General features: G+C 43.7%; 1 protein-coding gene across 5 annotated transcripts in view; it reads right to left on the reverse strand.

The window, feature by feature from the left end:
* LOC119206980 (protein turtle homolog B-like) overlaps positions 1–26,034 on the reverse strand; it is an 85,402-nt gene that overhangs the window by 47,133 nt on the left and 12,235 nt on the right. For all 5 annotated transcript variants that reach the window (XM_062558147.1, XM_062558145.1, XM_062558146.1 and 2 more), the window contains exons 2-5: positions 18,481–18,672; positions 9,102–9,248; positions 6,224–6,375; positions 2,029–2,146 (exon numbers count right to left, since the gene is read on the reverse strand). In XM_062558147.1, the coding sequence (XP_062414131.1) occupies positions 2,029–2,146; positions 6,224–6,375; positions 9,102–9,248; positions 18,481–18,672 (609 nt within the window). The remainder of the gene's footprint in view (positions 1–2,028; positions 2,147–6,223; positions 6,376–9,101; positions 9,249–18,480; positions 18,673–26,034) is intronic.

Consider the following 26,034-nt stretch of genomic DNA (forward strand, 5'->3'; position numbering starts at 1 on the left):
AGTGAATGGACAGCAACATTAAAGCAACAATGTCCCCTCAATGCTAATGTAAACCCTGGTTGGATAAGGATTCAAAATTAGATATGAAGATTAAATCTGATGCATAGCTTCAGTGTTAAAACTGATCAAATAATTGCTGTCTGTGGTTCTGGGCTGTGGCATTAATTTTGAAAAATAATAGCTTGCAGCTACATATGGGAAAAAAAGAACTGAACTAGTTGAAACTGTGAACTTAGTTGAAATATTAAAGTTTGAACTATGAACTGAACTAGTTCATTTTAAAATTTGTGAACTGAACTTTGAACTAGTTCATGTAGAAAGTGAACTTTCCCAACCCTGGTCAGCAGTGGGAACACCGCAGTCTGCACAGCCATATCACAACAGTACTTTGCCTAAGCACACTAGTCTATGCTTACATTTCCCACCACAAATGCCCAAATAACACATCAACGTTGTCATAAATGCTCGCAATTTGCGGTTTGGTGGGTGGAGAAAGGCGCTGATTACCTGATGAACTGAAGGTTTAGTAAATACGCCGTGAACACATCACAGCGTGCGCTTTCTACGCGTTTGCCGTGATGCTGATAACACTACATTTGCAAATGTACGTACATGAGGCCCTGTGTGTGTGTGTGTGTGTGTGTGTGCAACGTCCACTGCTGTAATATTTACTTGAATGACTACAACCAATGATTGACTCACAAACCAGCTACAAAGTACTCAAGGAAGGATTTAGGATTTAGCTCTTTGAAAAGACAAACTTTGACTGTTTTATATTATCTCCTTATACATCTATCTCGATCTTTTGACTTTCTTTCTGTTCCCCCTTCGTTTGCTGCTCTGCTTGTGGTAAGTGGTATTATGTTACATACAATGCACCTGGTACATTGTTCATTCTGTACAGTGTATTGCCTTTGCCTTACTGTATAATATATTCAACTTATCCTTTTCTATATTCATTTTTAAAACACGGGTATATGAAATCCAGCGTTCTCATTGGTTGAGAGTGAGTCACGAGGGGTACATTATTGAACGATAATGTACAGTTGCTGTTCACCGAGTGGTCCATATCACTGCGCACTCAAGGTAACAGGTTAGATTTTTTTAGCTTTTAGCTCGGTGGCGATCGCCGAAAACCCCCCGGAAATCCCACAAATGATCGTTTTGAGGCAATGCGAGCTGTCGCAACCGGACAATTGAGAGGGACATAATAAGTGATGTAAATGAATGATAAAATGCGATACGGAACGTTTGGTGGCTACAACTAGTTAGTGTTGAAAGACAGATATTTTCTTACCATTTATAATTTCGCTGGTAACCGTGTTATAAAAGCAATAAGGTACTTGAGGTAGTACTTTATATTCAATAATGTAACTGTTCGAGGGTTGCCTAACTACGAGATTATTGGACGATAAAGTACAGCCTCCCGACAGGTTGTATCATATTTTCTGTTTGTGACTTGGTGACAGCTGATCAGAGTTCAGTTGGAATAACAGCTTTAGAAAGCTCCTCACCTCGTCAGACTGTTTGTGGGTACTAAGGATGCTTTTTCTCCTGTGACTGTTACATTTTTTTGTCTAATGTTGGATTTATTCTGTGTTTATTGCTGGAGCAACTATGGCATTTGATTAACTACACTCAACATCGGAGCAAGTACAGAATCCTTGCGTCTTTATGCTACTGAACTGCTGTAGGAAGGAGAACCGAGATGGAAGCTAACTCAGGTGCTCCATCACCCAGCCTGCTCCTGGCTGCCTGGTGTTCGGTCACAAGGAAATAGGAAATTAAAAACAAGATCTCAAGCTGTCAGTGACTGCTGAGTCTACATCTTGCTCATTACGGATCGAGGTGTGTATTTTACGGGAGGACAGCGCAGGTCTCCAGTGACATGATGTGTACATGATGATACAGTATGTTTTCTCATGTTGAATTTTTAATATTTAGACCTCGGCCATTGTTTCTTCCGTCTTTTTTCCAAAGACGTGTGTTGCCTGAGAACATGTAGGGATACTCAACACATGTGTGTACCTTGTACCAGCAGCCGTGTGGTGTGAATGACCTCTCCCTGGGGGCTGAAGCCTCGACACGTGTAGGCCCCACGGTCCTCCCTGGTGATGGACAGCACCGTCAAACTCCCATCAGACACCTGAACAAACACACACATTTAACTCCTGGTGTACCATGTCACAAAAGGCCTTCAACTTTGGTCTTCAAAATAAATCCTGTTATTTTAATAAAGAGCCTTTAAAATTAGATATAAACATGATGATAAATGGAAGATGGAAGTGGGAGAGTAGAAAAGGTCAAAGTATACAGTAACTTTAAACATCTTGCAGACACAGAGACGATTCAAAGTACTTCATTTAAAATAAAGGTGAAGAAATGCATGAGATCAGCATTTTATTTCATAAAGAAATATATTTGTTAATAATAAGAACCAAACCTGTTTCTTCTTGCTGTATCACTGATATTGAAAAATGAATGATAATTGCTGATTTAGTTGGAAAGTGACCTGTGAGTCAAGACTTCCTGTCCAAGAACTTCAGCAGTACTCCGTACACAGTTAACAGAACGGATGGAGGTTTTACTACGGGGCCGAGCTGTGAGCCAGTGAAAATATTTCATATTACAGATCTTGAAAGTGATGGTTGAGCAGTTCAGCTCCACTGCTTTACATCACAGTACTGTTTTTCAGACAGAGTGAAAATCTGGCAAAAAAACAGCATGTCGGATCAAATCAACACTGTCAACGCCGAAAAAACGGATTCAAGACTTCCTCTCCCTTCAGTTGGATTTTTTAATGCAAAGCAAGAAGCAGTAGCTTCAAAGACACATTTCCCAGATACTGCTTTTACACTGAATTGTTCATTAGATTAAAGCATTGCCTAAATCTAAGTCTATTGAAGTATAGAGTGTAGTCTAGTGACTTCTGCAACTGATACATGACTTTGCTATGAACAAAGCTTAAATAATTGATCTCATGTGGGGCAGTCATTCCCATTCTTACTAAAGCACCGAATGTCCGATACTACACGGCTTCTAAAACTCAAACGAAACCGAAAATAAAAACCAGGATTGCAACGTCAATTCATTCACTGAGCTGCAACTTTTCAGAACAGAAAAAATCCCCTTAAGATGATACTCTTTAATAGATTCTGCCTCTCCTTGTGTCACTGCCTGTCGTGTGTGTTAATATATGTTTCACACTTTGTGTGAATAATGTGATGGAGTTTTGTCTCTAGTGTGTTTTCTTTGTCCAGCTTCACCAGGTCAGGGGTCTTCAGTCCTATCTGTAAAGCCGCCCCTGGACGTTGCTTTTCCTACGATTCTTTAACTCTTTAACTCTCAACATGAGGCCAGTGTGCAAGTACCTTCAATAAATTGATGCTGATCAACGGATTGATGCAAAATATTTTGTTCAATGAAAAGATGTGAATTTTAAAAATTCCATCCATAATTTTTTAAGAATGTCAACTTTTTGACTTGAGTCTGCATGTTCTCCTCATGTCTGCCTGGGTTCTCTCCGGGTTCTTCAGCTTCCTCCCACAGTCCAAAGACCTGCTCTGGGGATCAGGTTGATTGGGGACTCTAAATTGCCTGTAGGTGTGTGGATGTGAGTGTGCATGGTTGTTTGTCTCTGTGTTGCCCTGCGATTGGCTGGCGACTGATCCAGAGTGAACCCCGTCTCTCTCCTGAAGTTGGCTGGGATGGACGCCAGCGACCACAAGTACAGGATCGGTTTACAGTACAGCGGTTTGAAGATGGATGGATGGAACTTTTTGACTTAATATTCTAGAGTTTGTGAGAATGTTTGAGACACACAAGTTCTACGCAGAAACCAATGCAATCTACTGTATCTAAAATGAGTTATGACTACTCGTCCTTGCAGCCAGTTGAGAGAGGTTGGAGGGACATCTGGCATGGACCACCTGCTTCAGGTCTAGCCATCACATTTCTATTGGATTGAGGACCAGAATAGACCAATCTAGAGTGTGAATCCTTGGTAGTTTTGCTGGTATGCTTTGGGCTGTTGTCCAGGGTTGTTGTCCATTTTCGGCCCAGCTTCTACTCTCTGACTAATGGCCGGAGATTCTGACCAAGAATTTGTTGATAGGCCTAAGAATTCACGTTTATATATATATAATATGTAGTCGTCCCGGTCCGAAAGCAGAAAAGCAGCCCCAGACCTGTTTTCCCCACCATGCTTCACCGTTGGGAGGAGGTTCTTTTCTTGGTATGCAGTGCAGCTTTTCTCCAAACAAAGCAGTTTTGATTGTGACCAAATCATTCTATCTTGGACTCTGTGCTTTCTGGCAAATTGAAATGGGAAGATTTGTTCTTTCTTGAGAGCAGAGGCTTCATATCACACTAAATAAACTAATAAAGAGTGGGTCAATTGCAAAATATGCAAAATCAACATGACATGGCACGGGTACTTTTGTTCCATTTTGAAGTTAGGAACGTAACTGCGTAACACACTGTGAATGTGCACTGGCAGTTTGGTTTTAGAATTTGGAATTTTTTAAAAATCCGATCATCAAATAAAAATATTTGACCGATTAGTGTGCCTTCCGATGCTTGATCGTTTCTGTCCACCTGTGACTCTGCAGTGTTTGCCCTAGGTTTACAACTTCAGAGGGGGGGCAGTAGTCGAGAAAACGGTCCGGCCCCCACCCTGTTATATTGTTAGGAGAAACACTGCTCTGCCTGCCTTGTTGATTACCTGTGTAATGAAACCCTGCTTGAAGTAAGGACATTGTTTTCTGATCTTGGCTACCTCGCCTTAAGTCTGCTTTGGAGTCCAGGTCCCCGATTCAGATTCCCTCCATCAAGATCCCGCCCTGCAAGGCGCTTTCGAGGGCCCCCACAACCAACTTCTCCTTGATCCACCTATGAAGGTGAACCAGCTTGCATCTACTGTGGCCAGATGGGCCACCTTTGCTACCTCCTTCCCACTAAGAAACCGGGCTCGCCAGTGAGGAGGACGTTGCTGGTGAGCCGCACATTCCTGTCTTTAAGTCTCTCTCAGGTTCTTCCCAGAGTTTCTATCTTCCAGTCAGATGATGTTGGAGGATTCCGGTTAAGATGCCAACCTGATGAACAGTTAGTAGACTGGGGTTAGAGAGCCGTCCCCTCCCCAGACCTCTGGAAGCTAGCGCTCTCGATGGGCGCTTACTCTGCCGGTTCACTCACCACACATCCCCTGTACAGCTAAGCTTTCCTGACCACTACACAGAGATGGATCTATTTTCACCTGTTCCAGTCCTCGCAACACCCCCTCACTTAAGGCTTTCCCTGGCTGTCCAACCACAATCCCAATATAGACTGGTCTTGGGACAGTGATAGCATGGAGGAAGGAGTGTTCAGAGACGTGCTTTCCCTCAAGGCCATCTCTGACCATGCCACGCCTCATCCGCATCTCCGAAGGGTCTCGACTACACAGACCTTGCTACCATGCTACCATGACATTAAGCAACTTCTTCAGGAGTATGATTGCGCTGTCCATCTGCTCCCAGGATCTTCTCCTGCAGGGGAAGAATCTATTTGCTGTCTGCTCCTGAAAGTCGATGAAGGATTATGTGACCTCCATCATCGCCACCAGCAGGAGCAGGGTATTTTGGATTTTTGTCAGCAAGAAGGAAAAGACTGTATTGAAGAACAAGTACCCCTCCCTCTTATTTCCTCAGCATTTGATCCGTTATCATCTGGTCACAATTAGGAAGACTGCTTTCAACACCCTTAGTGGGCATTACAAATATCTTGGGATGCCTTTTGGACTGACCAATGCTCCAGCTCTTTTCCAGGGCGTCATTCGCTGTATTTGGACAATATTTTTATCTTAAACCCCAACAAGGATTCTTCGCCGCCTTCTTGATCACCAGGTGATCTGAGAAATCTGAGAAGTGTAAGTTTCACGTGTCCTCTGTTTCATTCCTGGGGTTTATTGTGTCGGAGGGCAAGGTGCAAATCAAGCTGCCAAAGGTTGAGGCAGTTACGGGTTGGCCCTCTCCAAGCAACCGCAAAGACGTCCAACAATTGTTGGGGTTTGCTCATTTTTATAGGAGATTGCGTAGAAGTTTAAGTTGAAACAAGATTAAAAGCGCTCAGGTGAAACAAATCTATCCTCTGTCTTTTAGCCCATGCCGTAGTCTCATTAAAGTTAATGAGGAGGCTGCCTATTTAAATACAGCTCCACACTACCTTAAAGACAGTCGTTGCATACCTTGTACTTGGCACTGCTGATCATGAGGCTGCCTTCCCGCAGCCAGCTGACCGAGGGTCTGGGGTTGCCGAAGGCCGTGCACGTCAAAGTGATGCTGCCCCCCTCCTTGGCTTCGACATACTGAGGTGGCGTATCCGTGAACGTGGGGGGAGCTGAGGGGTCAGAGGACGATGAGAAAAAGAAGAAACACGGGAAGGTCAAACATGCTTCAAAAGGATGAAGCACAGATAGCAGAAAGAACAACAAATGAGACTTCCTTCTGAAGCCTTCTTCATTTGACCCAATATGAACTGTTGCATACTATTAGGAGCATTAAACCGCTTTCATCAGATAACAGTTGAGCTAAATTCACACTATGAGAGACAAAGCTACAATCTTCTTATGAGTTCAAAACCTTCTGGGACTTTCATGTTTGACATGTTTTCATTACATCTTAATCAGGACTTGCAAGAATTGTAATAGTAATAAAGTGTATAACTCTTAAGCTAGTGGCGTGTCTGTAAAAGGGTTATAAAAGTAGTTAAACTGTATTGGTGGCCACTAACGATTCAACTGAATCTCATTAGATATAATCAACATAATTGACCAGCATTTATATAATTTTGGTTTCTATGAACATACAGTGCTGTGAAAAGGTATTTGCCCCCTTACTGGTTTCTTTTTTATTTGCATATTTTTTAAACTTACATTTATCAGACCATCCAACATATATTATTATTAGACTAAAATAAGCGATTGGATGGTTTTTGAGCATTCATAGACCAGACTGTGGCTAGGCAACTCTTTGGAGATCATCAATGTTTTTTGGGCAACTGTGAGACAAGCCAGTGTGTTCTTCTTGGTCTGCAGTAGAATTCTTCCATGAATGCTCCATCTCATTCATATTGCTGAGTCATAACCTCTGACCTTTACTGAGGCCATTGAGGCCTGCGGTTCTTTGCATGTTGTTCTGGGGTCTCCATTTGACTTTTCAGGACAGGTAGGATTGGAAGCTTTTTTTCCCCGTAATAAATAAAATCATAATTTATTTATTTACTCAGGTTATCTTTCTTTAATATTAAAATGTATTTGATGATTGAAAATGTTTAAGTGTGACAAATATGGCAAAAAGCAAATTGCTTAATTGACTTTAAAGGTCTGTTCTAATTGGCATCAGAAGTGTTCATAAAAATATTAAGAGACTGGCCAAACAAACAGGTGACCATGAGACTTTAGGAGACACTTGATTGCATGTGTCAAAGTTCAACATTTTAGATTAGTATCAGTTGGAGACTTGAGGGCAGGTAGCAATGAATGAACCTGAAAGTGTTTGAACAGAATGAAAGGAGCATTTATATGAACCGCCTTGTATCTGCAGCAGCGGCATAATTCTCTTTAAGAAAAAGGAGTTCTTCTTTTCTTCAAGGACACAAGTGCACAAGTGCTTCACACAATATAGTGAAGGTTTAAAAATGAGTATGTCTTAATATCTAATGAACAATTCAAATGGAAACATAAAATCGTCTAGCCTAAAAGGGCCCTTATACTCAAATCACTGCTTTTGGGTGGGGACAGAAATGCTGCATTTTGTCAAACCATTTTTCAGAATCCTCTTTAGCTAAGAGGCATTCTAGATTATGAGGATGGATGATCATACAAGACAGTTGGCACATCTTCCCACTGAATATACTTAAGCTGCATATACCCCCTTCAATCTGAACCAACCCCAGCATCGAGGACGCATGTTGATCATTGTCTGTGTTTTGATGCAGATTTTGTTTGGTCATAATTCCTGTTTTGATATTCTCAATCTAATCACCTTAGGACGAAAGCTGATCTGCTTACAAGTGTAATCCACGAGCCTCTCAATGGCTGACATGTCATTCTATCTGCAACCATAAACCCAGCCATAGTGCTAATTCCCACAACACACACTTCCCCACACCACAGAGGTGATGACTGTGAAAGCAACTCCTCCATCCACAGCGGACCAACTACACTTGCCGTCTCTGCTAAATTTGCAGCGTCAGTTTGTTTCTCACTATTCTCATATTTTTTCAAGCCATGTTTTGAACATAATAGTCACTAATGGGAGATACATGATGGTTATTCTACAAGTCTTCCAGCGAGCCAATGGCTTCACCTGTACCAGTAAAGAAGAATGTTAACATGATAGAATGCTACTTCAACCATGTCACAATTTGATGTAGCCGGGTAAATGCTCGCCTCTTCTTTGCAAGACGTCTGGAATTCTCTCAGTTCAAGCACAGATACTTCTACTGTAGAGAGAAAGAGAGAGATAAGAGGCAGGGAAAAGTCCAATAGACAAAGAACAGCAGCGATGAAACCTAGCTAATGCACCATGACCATGTGTGCGGGGACCATATCTGGATGTCTGTTGCCACAGCAACCAACATCATCACAAGCCGTTTGATTATGTGTCTCAAGAACCAACTTATGGCAAGAATATTCTGTGTTCACACTTGTGTGGGTTACTCATTTGACAGGTGTGACTCATCTCTGGAGACATAACTGGTGACAGAGCATGGAAGGAAGCTCAGCTTTGTCTCAGAGATGACTTTATGGGCCTTCAAGTTGTGTGACACACCACAAACAATAAAGCACAATCAGTCTCATGATACTCTGGACTTCTCAATGTGGGGATTTAAGCTTTCACTCCTTTAAGTTACTTGACGGCATCCCAACCAAAATTGGACTTTAAAAAAGTAATTTAAAGTTGTCTTTTGTCTCTCAGATACTGTGATCACGATATAGACAGAATTTAACAAAGGCTTCTATATCTGATTTGGTACCTTGGTTGATAGAAAATCAAGCGCTTGATTAAGTCTGCTGAGTCCTTGGAGTATTGAACAGAGAGAAGTTTGCTCACAGTACTCACCGTTGACGGTCAGATGCACCCAGCTGCCATTGTGGAAGGTGTCGTACTGCTGCTCCAGCATCAGCACCTTGCACTCATACCAGCCCTGGTCGTCTGATCGCACATTCTCTATCCTCAGGGAGGACTTGCCGTGCAGACTGGCCCGGCCTGGACGAGAGACAGAGACACACGGAGGTGACGAATCAGCGGGAAAAGGAGGCCGTGGAGAGGTCAGGAGAGACGGGTGGGTTTGAATTTAACGAGGGAAATGAAGGGGACATGGGGACAGCAGGTGATAGGTGAAGAGGGAAAACCAGGTAAATGTTGAAGTGAAAATCAACCTTTGAACAGGTTGTGATACTAACACTGTGCAGGCCAGTATTTTGGCCACACCGTTAAGGTGCAACACAACATCAAAGAGCGGCTACAGATGCTTGCGCACAGTGAAAGCTGTCACTTGCGCTACCCTGTGAGTGTGTGGCGGTCTATTTTGGAGACAAGCCAAGGCGAGGTCGGTCGTTGCTTCCTCTGAGGAGTGGGAAGTGGCCAGCGTGACAGCGGAGTAGCCTCTGGTTATGCAGCAGCCAACAATCAGTCAGAACAGATAGCGACCTGGTGAGTACCATGGAGTCAGGAACAGCTTACTTTTAGGGATCAACAGCTGTAGGCAGGGGCGGGAGCGTGGGGGAGTTGATGATGTCGCTCGGGGCAATCTGGCAACTGGATCATAACAGATGGCGACTGGCAATGAAGACTAAACAAAGAGCTTTCAGGGAGCGTGCGGCGAATCAGAACATGGGCCCTTCAAAGCCCTGCTATCCTTCATTAATCCCCTAACCCTAACCCTCACACCCTCCGCTCCCCAGCCCAGTCAACCTTAAGGGGGTTCCTGACTAACTTTTATTTGCCCTCCTAAATCCCCTCTGCAGCATGACCCGCCAGGTAAATATGTATCAGCTTTTCCAGAATATTGAAAAATACAGCATTTTTCTACATAAAAATAAGTGGTTGAAAAGTATTTTGGGGTTGATTAATAAAATATGTTTTTTCATTCTTCACATATATATTTTTGGATATTCGCTGTATTTTATTTTTCGGGTTTGCAGATTTTATCATTTCAGATTCAAATCGTATATTTTAAAGTTCCAAATATTTTTTTCCCTTTCAAATCGTTTGGCCCTGATGTGGCGTAGGGGGCGTGGCCTCAATTGGGATAGGCGTGTGTGACAGCTTAATAAACAAGGCTGAACACCTTCCTCAATCGGGTTTGAAAGATTCTGATTCCTTGTTTTGATTCTCATTCTTTTAAGAGGCAGGGTCAAAAAAGTTTAAGTTTCTCCATAAATGTTAATTCTATGAACTTTTTACTTTTTATTAACTTTACTATGAATTTCTAACGGGGCTGTTTTCAACTACAATATAAATATCAAACTATGAACTTGAATATTGTATAAACATTATAAATTATTCATATATTTTAACGGGGGTACACTTTCCTCAAGAGAGCTTTATTTTTGAAACCTCACAAAAACACATTTCCACATGAGTGTATGTGTCACGGTTTGGTTCTCCTTCCTGTTTTATTTTGTAGTTTCATGTCTCTTGTGTCCCTGGGTAACTTCACTTCCTGCCTTGTCCTGTGATTGCCTGATTGTTTCCACTCGACTAGCGGTCGGGGGTCGGGGGGGTGGGGGGGTGCTAGCACAATCTTTTTTTTCTTTGCAGCGCCAGCCTCACGGCACATTTTAACAGAGGACAGCTCCCCTCGGGCCACCTGCGTCACAACCACCGGGACGCTATCCGCGTTCGATCGCGCTATTATTCAAACACTTCCGGTGGACGCTTCTTCGTTGGTGTTCAGCTGTTTCTATTTCCGGTGGGCGCCGGCGGACTGAGAATCAAAACTAGGAATCGAATTTTTAACTTTTGAACGACACCGGGTAAATCGCAAGGCTAGTCCCGATTCCAATCGATTCTCGATACCCAACCCTACTCCTCAACCACGTTGCCCTCAGGAAACTTCACCCCAAGACTTATGAATCAACACTTTCTACAACATATGGCTGGATTCGAATTGTCAAATTTGTTTAAGAAGGTTCCTAACTGAGTGAATGACCCGGAAGTTGTGCAAATGGCCGCCATGATAAGGGCTGTTTAAATTCTCAAATGTTAGCATAACTCATTTATATTTCAACCTTGTTAATGAAGTAATACTTTATGTAATCTGTATGACTCAGCACTACAACAACACTTGGACGATGGGATCTGATGGATTCTCCGTCCATCTTCCAACTTTCTCTCAACAACATTGATTAATGAAATAAAACCATGATTAAAACAAATAAACATGGCGCCCCCGCCATATGTTGAAATTCAAGGTGGCAATGGCCACACTCAGATCAAGTTAATGTCAAATCAAATGGTCCCAACCCAGGTGCTTTTTTCAAATCAACACTCCACCAAGAGACCCGCCCTCCTGTGACTCCAATCCAACCAACGATGGCAGAGAGTCTTACCCAATCAGGGACAGAATAGGACAAGTCTTCACAGAATTCGGGTGAGTTTATTTCCATGGAATGCTGCATTGACGACAACTCTGAAGATACGGGACAAACCCTGTACCGCATTGATTCACGGGACGGGCTATTTTATTCTCTAATACGGGACGATTCCGTATTTTAAGGGGCGGGTGGAAACCGCATTTACATAGCTAGTGTTGGCCTTGTTAGCCAAACTGCTTTAAGCCTTAAGGTGCCTTCCAGCTAGCATGGTGATGGTGCCATGAGTAGGAAAGCTGTGGCATGCTCTTGACACATTCTAATCACTAATCAGAATACACCTCTTCAGCTTGTCTGGGACACTCATTACGTCTGGGCGCAAATCTTAGTAACGCCGAGGGCAGCCAATGGGCTAGAGCCGTCCCTGGCGTCCCGTTGCATCATAACTACGTAGCTTAGTGAAAGCGGGGTTTTATTTTCCTAACTCCTCATGGATTCTATCAACTCCATTTCCTTGAACACTTGACAATTTTCACACAGGTCAAGGAATAGTGGTTGGGAATAGACGTTAGGAGGCCATTTGGTTGTCAATTCGAATCCAGCCTGTATTTAAGAAGTAAAACCATTGTCGCCAGGGACAAAGCGTGGTTTAGCAAGCTGTTTTGGACCCTACTTGCCATGAATTGCAAAATTGTCACACCCTGTCCTTTGATGTAGTTTGTCTGTGTTTTCTGTGACTCATCTGGTCTCTCTGAGTCAATGTGATATTTCTTCTTATTGCGTGTGTGTGTGTGTGTCCTGGTGGCTATTTACATACCAGATCACATTTTTCCAGCTTGCAACCATGTCTGTCTCCTCTCTGCCTGACAAGTCCATGTTAACTATTGAGTGTGAACTCTTTTAGTATACAGACATATCTATGTATCCTTCACTGTGTGCATACCCTTTATTCCACCTACGTTTCTCTTTGTCTGAGGGTAAACACTGTGTCCAAACAGTAGTGGCATTCCTTTTCTGGACCTGATGCAGTAAAGTTAATGAACAAGAAATCAGGCGTGAGTGTGTCTGTATAAATAAGCTGCTGTTCGCTTACTGTGAGAAAGCATAGTGGTGCGTCATTTTCACACATGGCCCTTTTCTTTGTCTACTGTTTAGAATCCTTAAATTCCTCGTTTTGGTCGCCGCTATAAACAGGTGACGAGAATAAACAAATCTCAACAGATCCCTGGGAACATAGATCAGACAATGTGACTTATGAAAATAGGATGTTAGGCATATCAAACCCTTGGAATATAGCATACTGAGAACTTTAGACCCTCGGAATAAAGGACTTGGTGCAAATAGGACACTGGGAATGTAAGACCTTGGGAACATGAGATCCTAGGAACATAGGACTTTGAGCACCATGTGAACATAGGGCCATGGGAACATAGTACTGAAAACCCCCTTCAAAATACAATGCCTTGTGGAAAGCATTGCTTACACAGAAGACAAATAACACCATATGCCACAGCCCTGTTTATGATGTGTGCTTTAGCTACTGCCCTCCCGCTGGAAGTGTCAAGCTATTTTTAAGAGTATGAATGCAGGTCTTGTGTTCACGTCACTAGCTTATCATTTGCCTGATGAGAAAAGATGCTACTGGGGCGGAGGATGTGTAAACACAGCTAGGAGAAAACGCTTATCACAGTTGGCCTAATGTCATTACAGTGCAACGCATCAGTTGCGGGATGCCCAGATATGTTGTAAATGATGTTTTCCAACGCCAAATGGTGAATTTGTCTAGCAGATTAACCAACCGATGACTTAGTGCATATCTATATATTTTCTGAAAAACAACCCAAAAGTAGGATTGTTGTAGAAAAATATAGAGTAGGACATGTATCACACTCTAATTCTGCCAATACCATATGCAGTGACGTCGTTGGAGAGTTGTGGATACTTTTGAATGGTGTGTTTCAGAAATACACTCTGGAGAGAAGCATTAACAGAATGTTTACAAGCAGGTCTCCCCATGTTCACTGTGTGTGAATGGCAAGCAGAGAACCACTGGCATTCCATTATAGGATACGTCGCCTGTGGGAAGCGCCCACTATCTGTTTATTGCAAAAAAATCAAATAAAAAAACCCGATGTTTTGCAATCTTGACTTTCTTGCTGTCTGATTCTGTGTAGTGGAATACATGGTTTGCTTCTCCCAAGGGGTTAAATCGCCGAGATGCTGGTGGCCATCAGAGCAGTCTGAGAAAGATGTGATGCAGATGGCTTTAGTGTGATTGAACACTGAGTGTGTTGTCATCAGAATGTGCGCCTAGAGCCTCAAAGATCGGATGATGATGTCGTCGACGTGCAACCCCCCCAGTTGCAGAAGAGGGAGGCCTAAAGCGCAACTAGGCTACTTGTAGTCCTTCCTCATTTAAGGAAACATTAACCATAAACTGCCATCACATTGACCATCCATTGACAGAATAGGCAAACTAGTCATGTACTTGTCTGCAGTTTTTTTTACCGCTGTAGAAAAGAAGTTTTTTTTTTACAAAAGACCAAACAAACCGTTATTAAACAAAATGCAGAACTATGTGTTCTAGCATGTGAAATCTATGAAACGCCACATAAAATTGCAATAGCTTCATTCCAACAAGTATTGAAGTGACACATTGAACCTTTATGTCCTTCTGACGGCTCACTAAAAGGTTACAGCTACTGTTGAGTGAGATGAGGGGACACTAAAGCATTTAAAAGGAGCATCCCCCGTTCCCTTTGGCTTTGTTTTCAATTCCTTCTAAAATAACTGCTTTCAACAGCAATTATGTCATTATTACACACAAGAACCCAGGCTGTGCAAACTGTATGAAAGCCACTGGTGATGAATTAAGCAGAGCAAAATTCCACAGCAGTGATTACTTACTTCGTGCAGCATCCATTTTTAATCTTTTTGGATATTATATTCACCTATCAACAGTAATATGAAAAGAATTGTGTGAATCTTGAACACAGAGGACTGGAGAGGTTGTAAATATGTAAACACAGACACCCAGAAATGCAACTTTTTTTCATTTTTTCTAATTTTTATCTTTATGAATAATGACATTCTAACTATAATTCTGCACAAAATACATCTCTAGTCCTTGCCATGATTGTTCTGTTTCCATTGATGTGCAGGACTTTCATATTACAGAGTAATGCATGAAAACGCTCCTAAGCGAGTTGGGGATCAGAGGGTTAAAGACTACACCAGCACAGTGAATCAATAGGACTTTAAAAGTCATCGGTCAACTTTTCTTTTTGTGAGGACTCAAGTCTCAAGAGATCTCACACCTCAATCAAGTCTATTGACACATGTGATGTTGCTGCTGACCTACAGTCTGTGTCAGGTAAAAAAGGTCTAACTACACATTTTGAGTGAAGTCACACAGTCAGAGAGCAGCGGATACAATGATCTACCACTTGTTCAACAAGCATTACCACATCCACGCACGGCGCACTAGCTTGGCTAGTAAGGAATTGGTACAATTGAGCATATGTTATTCAGTTGATTTGCGTCTTGGTGTTCCGGCGTACACGTCTATGGTGATTGTGATGTGACGGGCTGGAGCAAAGGGCGTGAAGCGTTGATACGCTTTTGTTGAGAAGATTGGAGATATAAAATAGAACGGGCGAGACCAAGGCCTCGGGTGCACAAGCTAAACCAAAAGCTGTCTGTGTGTGGGCTCTGGTCTCTTTTAAACAGGGTGACAACGGGATTTCCTCAACTATTGTATTTGGGATTATGTGCACTATTTCCTATTTGCCAAGACAAACTTTGTTTGCTTCGGGCATCCAAAATGTTCTTTGTCGGACATAATAATTCCCTACAATTCTGTAGCGGTACAGAGACTGACATATGCACATTCTAGTACTTGTTCATTAAATAAATGACATCATCAGTGCAAAATGTAGCAATGTGATTTAAAAGAGAACAGGTAGGTCTAGTTTGCATGTATTTGAATCCATTTGGGCCGGCTAATCACTCTAGCTGTCATTTCAGTCCAGATAAAAAAATGAACAGACAATAGAGCCAGACATATTCTGATATAAAGCCTCAAGTATGTCTATAGAATATTGTAATGCGTTATAAGAACCGTAGCCCCTATGGGGGAAAAGCAGCAGTGAGCCGGACCTTTGATCATTGGAGTAATTGCACACCAGCTGTTCCTCACATCGTCTTCTATTCAGTTAGTCCGGACCTACTCGGGGTCTCTTCTATCGGCCTCCTGCCGCCAGCACATCGCAGCCTGTCACAGATTCCCATTCCTCGTGACTGACGTTAACTGTGATCACATCAGAGGACTTGCCTTTGGCTCCACATTTTCAAAAACTTCACATGAGGTCGCCTGATGCTGTGGGTTGGCTTGTTATCACTGCAGTGGTGCCATCACATACTGTGCTTCTGATAAAACGTGTGCTCATCCATATTACTTCATATTTGACTGTCCTACATACAGTAGAAGAAGTGTTTTGCTTTGTTTTATAAGAAGATTCTATACAGAGCTGCACCAATCGATTAGACAGTTTTCAGCGGTTGATCAGAGCTTGATCACAGAATACGGTCTCCTGTATTCTGCTTAATATCTCGGCTTTAGTGAGTGTCGTTTGGGTCAAGTCATTTATGAAACATCACCCTTCGGGACCATCTTGGAGGTCTTCCATGAGGAAGGGGAGGGGGGGGTGCATTCAACAATGTAATCTGGGACCACTTCCTGCTGTTTCTTAGTTTTTCATCTTCAATTTCTATTACTTTCTTCATGCGTGGGGATCAACAAATGTCCATCTCTTCTACTGGTTCTCGTGGAAATGTTTAAGACTTTGTCCTAGATGGTTTCTCCTTCTTCCCCTCTATATTAAAAAGAGACAAAGGCTTGTTTGAGAAAGAAGGGCAGTTGGGAGTCTAGGAAACGGTGTCCTTGTGGTCGGCTCCGGTCCTTAACCCCACACACCCTCCCGATCTTAACAGGCACAATGTGAGCCTGTGTCTCCATTCCTTCATGTCCCACTGCAGCACAGTGGGCGGTTGATATTCGCCTGCACCCCAACTGGACAAAGTCGCATATTTGACTTCTGCTGTTTGAACCGACAGGATGAATCGCCATGTGGCGAGAATAAAGTCAGAACAATGCTAAGCATGGATTATTCATATCGCCCCCAACAACAGCAATGTATGCAGTCTTTATAATGTTCAACTATTCTGATATTTAGAAGCTTGCAGCAAATGACTTAACAAACTAACGTGTGCCTCTGCACAGGAAAAACACATCTAAACATTTTTAATACTGTGTGTAAATGTTTCATTCATCTCTTGTTATCTGACAAATGCATATCAGTAAATCTGTTTGTACCAACGAGGCTGAGATTCAAGTGTAAACTTAAATATTAAAAGCCAGCCATTACATGCCATTGAACTATTCATATTTTCACCTGCATTCATACTTCTAGAAAGTGCTGTTGTAAAGTCATGTGTCCGACGTATCCCCCTGGACTGAGACTTTAAATGTTGACCCCGTCTTCAGATGAGCGTAGTTGCCATTCACACAGAAATCCTGGATCTTGTTCCAAATGGCAAAAACACACACATATGTTAAGCTCTGATGCTGACAAATGGGTTGCAATGTAAGTAGCATTAGCATGCTATGTTTAGCCTGTGATGGCTGTCACTTTACTTTTAATGCGAAAAGCTTCAACTACGGTCTCTCCGATCCAACTGACTGCACAGAGGAAGTAAACAGAGGTGGGCCAACTGCATTAAAATATTTTATCGCATTTGCGGCTCGGCCACAGTAATCGCATAGATTAAGGCATAAAAAACCTTGAAATATACTGATCACAGGAGAAGAATCAAAAGACCTCTTCAGCAAACTTCATCTTAAGCACAACATATTAATATGCCATATTACATGTCCTCTGCATTAGTTAGGAAACAGGTCGACACCACATTAAAGGCAGCACTGTTGTAGTGTTTGAACCTTTTTACCTAAAGAGACAGTAAATAATATATGGGATTTTAGGATTCCCAATATATGTACAATCTGAGCAAATATGACATTTTCATCAGGCAACACAACTCAGTCATCATAATCACATTTTCCCTCAAAATTCAATCGTACACATTTATATTTAAAAAGCCTTTGTGTGATGACGCCATATAATAAAAAACGGGGCTCAGAGTAAACTGGCATAGCTTAGGTTTTCAGTGATGACCCGCAACCTTCACTGTATATTTACTTCTAACTGACCCCTTCACACGAGTCTGCTCTGACTGGACTAGCTATTGCTTAACAATCCCACACTGTTGCTACAACACCATGTTTCCATCCACAAATTTGAATGTAAGTGATCTCTGAACGGAATGCAACAACTCTAGATTAACCTTTAGGGAGACACTTTGTTTACCAATCTAATGGAAGCAAGTTCAAGTTCTATTTGACTCTACCCGTGTAACAAAAGATACTCTAAACTAATATAAATATATATATATATTGTAATAGTAAAACAACAATTATATTTAATGTAGGTGAAGAACGTTTTACTTTAAAAGATGCATCGTTTACGTTGTGTCTGACGGGTTTATTTCTGGCGGAAATGAATCCCAAAATTAGCCGCACCCTTATTTTAGCCACCAGGGTCAAAGATGAGAAAAAGAGTATTAGCTTATAACCCGCATTTTGCAGTATGTGTTTAACAGATTCAGTTTATCATTAACCATCACTGCTTGAAAAAATAGTTTGCAATCAGGCAACATCCAGTAAAATATTTTTATATTTTGAATAGGAAGTAGCTCAGGGAGAAACCGAGGGATGCTGTCTGTGGTCAGAGATTCAAACACGTGACAGAGCAGTGGCTTCAGCCTGGATGTGACCACCATCTTACCGGCGTACTCTGGGTCCACGTGAGGAGGGTAGAAGCGAAAGTTGATGAAGAAGGGGATGGGCATTCCATACTTGAACCACTCCACCACGTAGGGCTGGCCGTTCAGGGGGTGGGACACGTCGCATCCCAGGATGACGTTCTCTCCCGCACGGGCCGTCACAAACTGTGGCTCCTCTCGCACTCCGTGGGCACCTAGGGGTTAATGGCATCCACAGGTCAGACGGGGCAACGACTCATTCAAATTCTATTTAAAACTTTAATCCCACTGGTACGTACAATTGTCATGCAACCACAGAGCAGATTGATCATTTTTAAGGGTTCGGGCATATTTAACCAACCACATGACACACAACGGCTTTCTACTATAAAGCATACAATAACAAGCGCAACAGTCCGCAAATAAGAGCTTTGTTCGAAGGAATTAGAAGAAAATATGAGAGAATGAGAGAATGAGAGAATTTGATGAAACGATCACCCCCCCCAGGGGCGGACTGGGGGTAAAAAGTGGCCCGTGAGTTACTGCCAGAGCGGCCCACTCAATACACGTCTGCTCAAAGCATTGGGCCAACAGAAGAGGGATGAGTGGAAAAGGAGCGCTTTATCTACTGCTAGGCTAAGTTAGCGGCTAGGCTACTTAGATCTCAACATCTCCCCTGCGCACCCAATCTGCAGAGGAGCACCAGTGGTTGGCTAAATGTTGGCACTTCAAACTCAGCAGACAAACGATGGAGAATTGCGAGCACAGCAAAGTGCGCGAGGACAGCAGAACGAGGACAGCAGGACGAGGACAGCAGGACGAGTCGCTTGTTCAACCAGCGCGGTGGAATTCTACCTGGGAGATGATCAAATGTGTTTTGTAAAAATAAAATTATTTATTAAAAAACAGTGTCTAAAATACACGCTTTCTAAAGTGATTACTCATTACTTGTCAGATTTAGTCTCAAAAAGAATTACAAAATCAAATTTTAATCATGATTACTCGTGATTATTGAAATGTGTGATTAATTAGTTATTGGCACACCTTACGAAAATAGATCATCTGTCTGTGTGCATTCTTTGGATAGTCTGCTTTGTGTTTGGAAGTACATTTTGATGTACAAATACAATGACCAAGTCTGGAGGGTTCACAAACTTTCAAGGAGCACTGTATGTTATCGCAATACACAGATTAGCACAACCTTTTTAAAAAAAGCCACCGTACCACAATCTAAGTACTGCAATGTTAATATCATAGAATCTCTACCAGAAAGCTGATAAACTTGACAGACCCTTTAAGGGTACTCAAAAGTGAGCTAGTTTCGCCAAATAGTGTTGATCATGTTTCACTGTGAACATTCAGGATGGTTCAGATTAGAGAGAACTGCAGCAAAGCAAAAGGGCTTCACCCACAGGAGGGAGTGAAAGTGTGTTTGACACGTGAATGTGATTCATCTCCACAGTCTTTTTTTCATCTAATTCCGACTGAGAGGACGAAAACATGCAGGAGGGACTGTAATGCAACTGATGTTCAATAACACTTTGACTTTTCACATCATGAAGAATTGCCTCCGTTAGCTCAGTGATTGGAGTAACCCAGTGTGTCAGCTACTAGTCGATGCAGGATGCTGATGAGACGTAGTCGCCACTTTCTCCGTTACTGACAGCTTACAGTGGGCATCATGTGCAGTAGGACGCTATATTATCTGTAGCTAAACATGCAATGATGTAAGCAAAAACATATTTTTTTAGATCGGCTAAAATACTCAAGTGCAATGGCGGACGAATGATAAATACAAATATTTTAATGTAAATGTAGAAGCCTATGGATTGAGAGCTGCGCCTACAGCATATTTTAAGGGATAGTTTGGATGTTGTTCATGAGTGGGCTGGTATGAGGAACTTCAACCCAGTTGATGCATTCATACTTTATTATGACTATTTTTACTCTACAGCCCTTTCTAACAGGGAACAGAAGATGTTAGCTGTGCTCCCTTTGAAGACCCCAGACTCCATTGACAAAAGTAATTGCAGAGCACGGAGCTGCTCTCTGATTATTGTCTGACTTGTCATCATACTGCTTCATGCGTGGCCAGTCTGCAGGTCGGTTGTTACAGAGCCACTCATCTCTACAAGTTTCAGATTTAGCTATAGAAAATGTACTTCATGACACCTGTCAGTTGCTATTAGTAAAAATATAACTTGTAATAGCATAGAACGGTGATGATTTACATTTTTACGATGATTACGGGAATCCCTGACAGCAGGAAGGGACGTAATGCTTGTGGCGATCTCACCCATCTGACAGCAGAGGTGCTGCGTGTGTAACAGTAAAGAGAAAGGTGAGGAGGAGAGAATAACATTCTGCTCAGCTGCAGTCCGTCAGGCACTTGATGCTCCTCCCGTTTGGCAATTAGCAGAATGTGCTCCAAATTACACCGCTGTAATGTCTGGATATCTGTTCCAGGCTGGCCATGAAGCGCTAACTCAAATGACCAGTCTGGCCTGGAAGGTCTGGCCGTACTGAGGCTGCTTCGAGAAGCACAAAAGGCATCTACAGTGACCTTGAGGGGAGGTCAAAATGAAATTTGACCAAATGTCTGGGTTGCTAAACCGAGCATGTGTATCTTATGATTAGGCCAAATTGTTCAAACTAATGGAATAAAAAGGGGCATATTCAAAGGGAAATTCTAACAGGAGTAGAGCTGTCTATCCCCAAACGTGGAGTTGCTAATCACCTGGAGAAATGCAATGCGTTGTGTGTCTGTCTCCATCGCAGGCCTATCAATAGCACGCAGCATACAGCCCTCTTATGTAACGCAGAGTGCATTACATCACTGAGAGGCAGCATGGTTTAGAACCAACCCGTGGATTTTGTGATTTTGATGTGAATGTGTGCTCTGAAGCACGCTGGCAGAACAGATAATAACTGTGCTTTTCCCAGTGGCGAAACCCCCCCCAGGCACCACACACACACGCTTCCTCAAGCGGTGCTATGTGTTGATTGGCTACTGGTGACATCATGGCAGATAGACCAAAAAAAAGAAAGAAAAACAGGTCCCTTGGAAGGTATGATTTCACTGTTTGTAACTGATGAGCCGGAAGGTTTGCCCATCCCCACCCATAAGGGTTCAGCTCATCTACAATCAAAGAGCCAAGGGAGGGCGTCATCGCTTGATCCAACCACACACACACACACACACACACACACACACACACTGAGCACTGAGCACTGCAGAAGAGGGAAGGGGAGGGTATGTTTGCAGGGTATGTGTGATGTTCCATCAGTACTGTAACACTTACTGTGTAATAATGATACTTTGTAATTTGTGTTTTTTGTGGGGGGGGTTGTAAAATGGTTCAATCAGAAGAGGCGCCACAAGTGAGAAATATGTACAGTAGTTTGATCTGTGCTGTTAAAATCCATTACATATGAAGCCATTTTAAATATCCCCAATCCAGCTTTCTGACTGAATCATGAGACCCAACTGTAATATATATAATATAATGGGTTTAAAAAGGGCTACAGTCAAACATCAAACAAACAAAATACGTTGGGGATCTATACACAGCTTTACCAATTAACCTGAGGAAAGAAGTAGATTTCATCTGCCGCTATTTTTGCCTCTTCAGCATACATGAAGATGCACATTTCACGCTTCTGATTCATTTGCCTCTGTTTCCTTTGAGCTTAGTTATATTTCAAAATTTACAAATTTTTTCTCAACAGCCAAGCTTAAACTCCTTTTAGAGGGCCATGAACACAGAACATTGGAGGTGTTGGTTTGGTCCAACAGGAGCGTGGGGCGTTCTCTGCATCCGGTTGCTGGGGGACGATACCCTTTTGGAGCTGAAGGCGAGCTAACATACCTGTTGCTTAAGCGGCCACGGCCTTTGTTTGTAAAAAATATATATAAAATATAATAACATAAATATATCGCAATCGACCAGTCCATCGAGTGCCATCAATCAAAGCAAGCATTAGCATGCTAATGATAATTAGCAACCCTTGCTTACTAACGGACGCATTTAATTTCATTCCAAAGCCACTCCAGTAAAGTAATGACCTTACCCCTGGCTTATATTAACACTGAGAAAACTGCAATACTATATTTATTCAAGGTGAGAAATGAGACCGCGTGAAAATTCAGTGAGATGCAATTAATACACAACTCAAGAAATAAGCCTCACCACACACACACATACTCGTTCGGCTGAGAGTGTTAGCACTTAAAACACCAAATATACAGGAGCTTCCCTTCCTCACTGTCTCAGCTGGTCCCCTGACTCCTTCTTGGCTCAGTCTAGCAGTGACGACTGGCCCACTCTGCTAAGTGCCAACAAAAATGAAAAATAAATGAGATTTTTACACAATACAACATGAATTATTGATGACTATAGAAAGGTCAGTGCATTGTCACGCCGCCTATTACTCTTGCACCTGCACCTGTCCTCACATATCTTATTCCAAAGTTGAGGTGGTGAAAATAAAATGATGTCTCCGTGAAATTAATGGAGGCATTAATGATGTAACCGGCCTGCCCGCTAAGCCAAAAGGGATTTACAATGAGCACAACGTTTCTATGAATCAGTTTTCAAGTACAAGTTTGTCTATTAAAAAGTGGTTCATGAATAACTACTTTATTAGAACATTTTCGATTTCTTTCTTCCACTTGGCCTTTAAACCCCTTTATCATCTGCTACCACAATCTGGAGGCCCAACCGTGTGACTTTAAAGGTATGCAGTGGCTTATATAATAATAACTCATAATGAAGCATATTGATGCATAATGAATACTGTGACATCATTATTCCGGATTTCAAGGGCTGTGATTTTTGGGGGGGGGTAATGTGAGTTGACGTTGTGGACGAGGTGGACGTGGTGGACGTTGTGGACGAGGTGGACGTGGGGGACGTGGTGGACGTGGTGGACGAGGTGGACGTTGTGGACGAGGTGGACGTGGTGGACGTTGTGGACGTGGTGGACGTGGTGGACGTTGTGGACGAGGTGGACGAGGTGGACGTGGTGGACGTGGTGGACGAGGTGGACGTTGTGGACGAGGTGGACGTGGTGGACGTTGTGGACGTGGTGGACGAGGTGGACGTGGTGGACGAGGTGGACGTGGTGGACGTGGTGGACGAGGTGGACGTTGTGGACGTTGTGGACGTGGTGGACGTGGTGGACGAGGTGGACGAGGTGGACGTGGTGGACGTGGTGGACGTGGTGGACGAGGTGGACGTTGTGGACGAGGTGGACGTGGTGGACGTGGTGGACGTTGTGGACGTTGTGGACGTGGTGGACGTGGTGGACGTGGTGGACGAGGTGGACGTTGTGGACGAGGTGGACGTGGTGGACGTGGTGGACGTGGTGGACGTTGTGGACGAGGTGGACGAGGTGGACGTGGTGGACGAGGTGGACGAGGTGGACGTGGTGGACGTGGTGGACGAGGTGGACGCGGTGGACGTGGTGGACGAGGTGGACGAGGTGGACGTGGTGGACGTGGTGGACGAGGTGGACGTGGTGGACGAGGTGGACGCGGTGGACGCGGTGGACGTGGTGGACGTTGTGGACGTGGTGGACGTTGTGGACGTGGTGGACGTGGTGGACGAGGTGGACGCGGTGGACGTGGTGGACGTTGTGGACGTGGTGGACGAGGTGGACGTGGTGGACGTGGTGGACGAGGTGGACGTTGTGGACGTGGTGGACGTGGTGGACGTGGTGGACGAGGTGGACGTTGTGGACGAGGTGGACGTGGTGGACGTGGTGGACGTTGTGGACGTTGTGGACGTGGTGGACGTGGTGGACGTGGTGGACGAGGTGGACGTTGTGGACGAGGTGGACGTGGTGGACGTGGTGGACGTGGTGGACGTTGTGGACGAGGTGGACGAGGTGGACGTGGTGGACGAGGTGGACGAGGTGGACGTGGTGGACGTGGTGGACGTGGTGGACGAGGTGGACGAGGTGGACGTGGTGGACGTGGTGGACGAGGTGGACGTGGTGGACGAGGTGGACGCGGTGGACGCGGTGGACGTGGTGGACGTTGTGGACGTGGTGGACGTTGTGGACGTGGTGGACGTGGTGGACGAGGTGGACGCGGTGGACGTGGTGGACGTTGTGGACGTGGTGGACGAGGTGGACGTGGTGGACGTGGTGGACGAGGTGGACGTTGTGGACGAGGTGGACGTTGTGGACGTGGTGGACGAGGTGGACGTGGTGGACGTGGTGGACGAGGTGGACGTGGTGGACGTGGTGGACGAGGTGGACGTTGTGGACGTTGTGGACGTGGTGGACGAGGTGGACGCGGTGGACGTGGTGGACGTTGTGGACGTGGTGGACGAGGTGGACGTGGTGGACGTGGTGGACGAGGTGGACGTTGTGGACGAGGTGGATGTGGTGGACGTTGTGGACGAGGTGGACGTTGTGGACGAGGTGGACGTGGTGGACGTTGTGGACGTGGTGGACGAGGTGGACGCTCATACGTGTGGACTGCGGTTCTCAAGTTGCAACGTATGACGTTTTGGCATTTTGAGCATTGTCTTCCCGTTTTTTTTTAAATTGTTAGGATTAACTTTCAGAAAGTGAAAACAAAATGTGAAAGTTCCATAGATAACAGACTTTTGCATAAACATTGCTTTGCAACATGACAGCTGTGCCATGACAAGGTTGATAAGTTGCTTTGGAATCTGTTACTTTGCGCTGCACCCCGCTTTCTGGCCACAGGGACCCGTGACAAGTATTGTTAAAGAGTGTTTTAATGCCATCTACGTTTTACCCTGTCTGAGTCCTTTGTGGTGACCGAGAAGTCCTAAAAAGTCCTACTTCTGAAATGCAACCCTGTGATATTCGTAGTGCAGGCAGGAGCAAAGGATTTCAAGAGGGAAAATAATAGTTGGGATGTATGTTTTAAAGTCTCAGCATATGCCATGTGTGGCAAGGATGGAATTTTTATATTTTTGAGCCGCCTGTTGACTGGCAATAATTGATGGAAGATGGTTGAGAGAGGATCAGGGGATGATCAGATTGAGGAATGCTTGCTCAGAAGTGGGGGCACCGCCATGCTCACAGACCTGAGAGGTTAATGTGTATAACCACGGTCTCAGTAAATGATATTTTAAAATCAAAATTGTTGCATTATTAGTATTACTGCTGCATTTTACAGCTTTGGATCAAATAAAAAATGTGGTCAATTGTGCTGCATTGAGTGAAATGTGAGAAAGTAAAATCAAGTAAACAGTTTGGATGAGGGTTCGGTGTTCTCTTAAAGCTGGGGAGGTGTGAAAGCGCCTGGAATGCTGCAATTGAATGAAACTCTAGCACATCCTCACCCTTGGTACGATTGGTTTGGAAAGGTGAGAATGCCCTAATCAATCTCTGGGATAAAACCCACAGCTGGTGTAAGAGCTCTGAAGGCAGGAGTATAATGCAAAAAACCCCTCAAAATAATAACTATCGCACATTACTGGCTGACAGTGTGGAGATGCATTCTTGGAATGGGGACATTGAGCATCTGTCCAGCTGTTAGCGTACAAACCTCAGTCTGCTTGTTAAAGAGACTGGGATAGGTCATGATGACCAGG

This window comes from Pungitius pungitius, chromosome 16, assembly GCF_949316345.1.
Source record: "Pungitius pungitius chromosome 16, fPunPun2.1, whole genome shotgun sequence".
Lineage (NCBI taxonomy): Eukaryota > Metazoa > Chordata > Actinopteri > Perciformes > Gasterosteidae > Pungitius > Pungitius pungitius.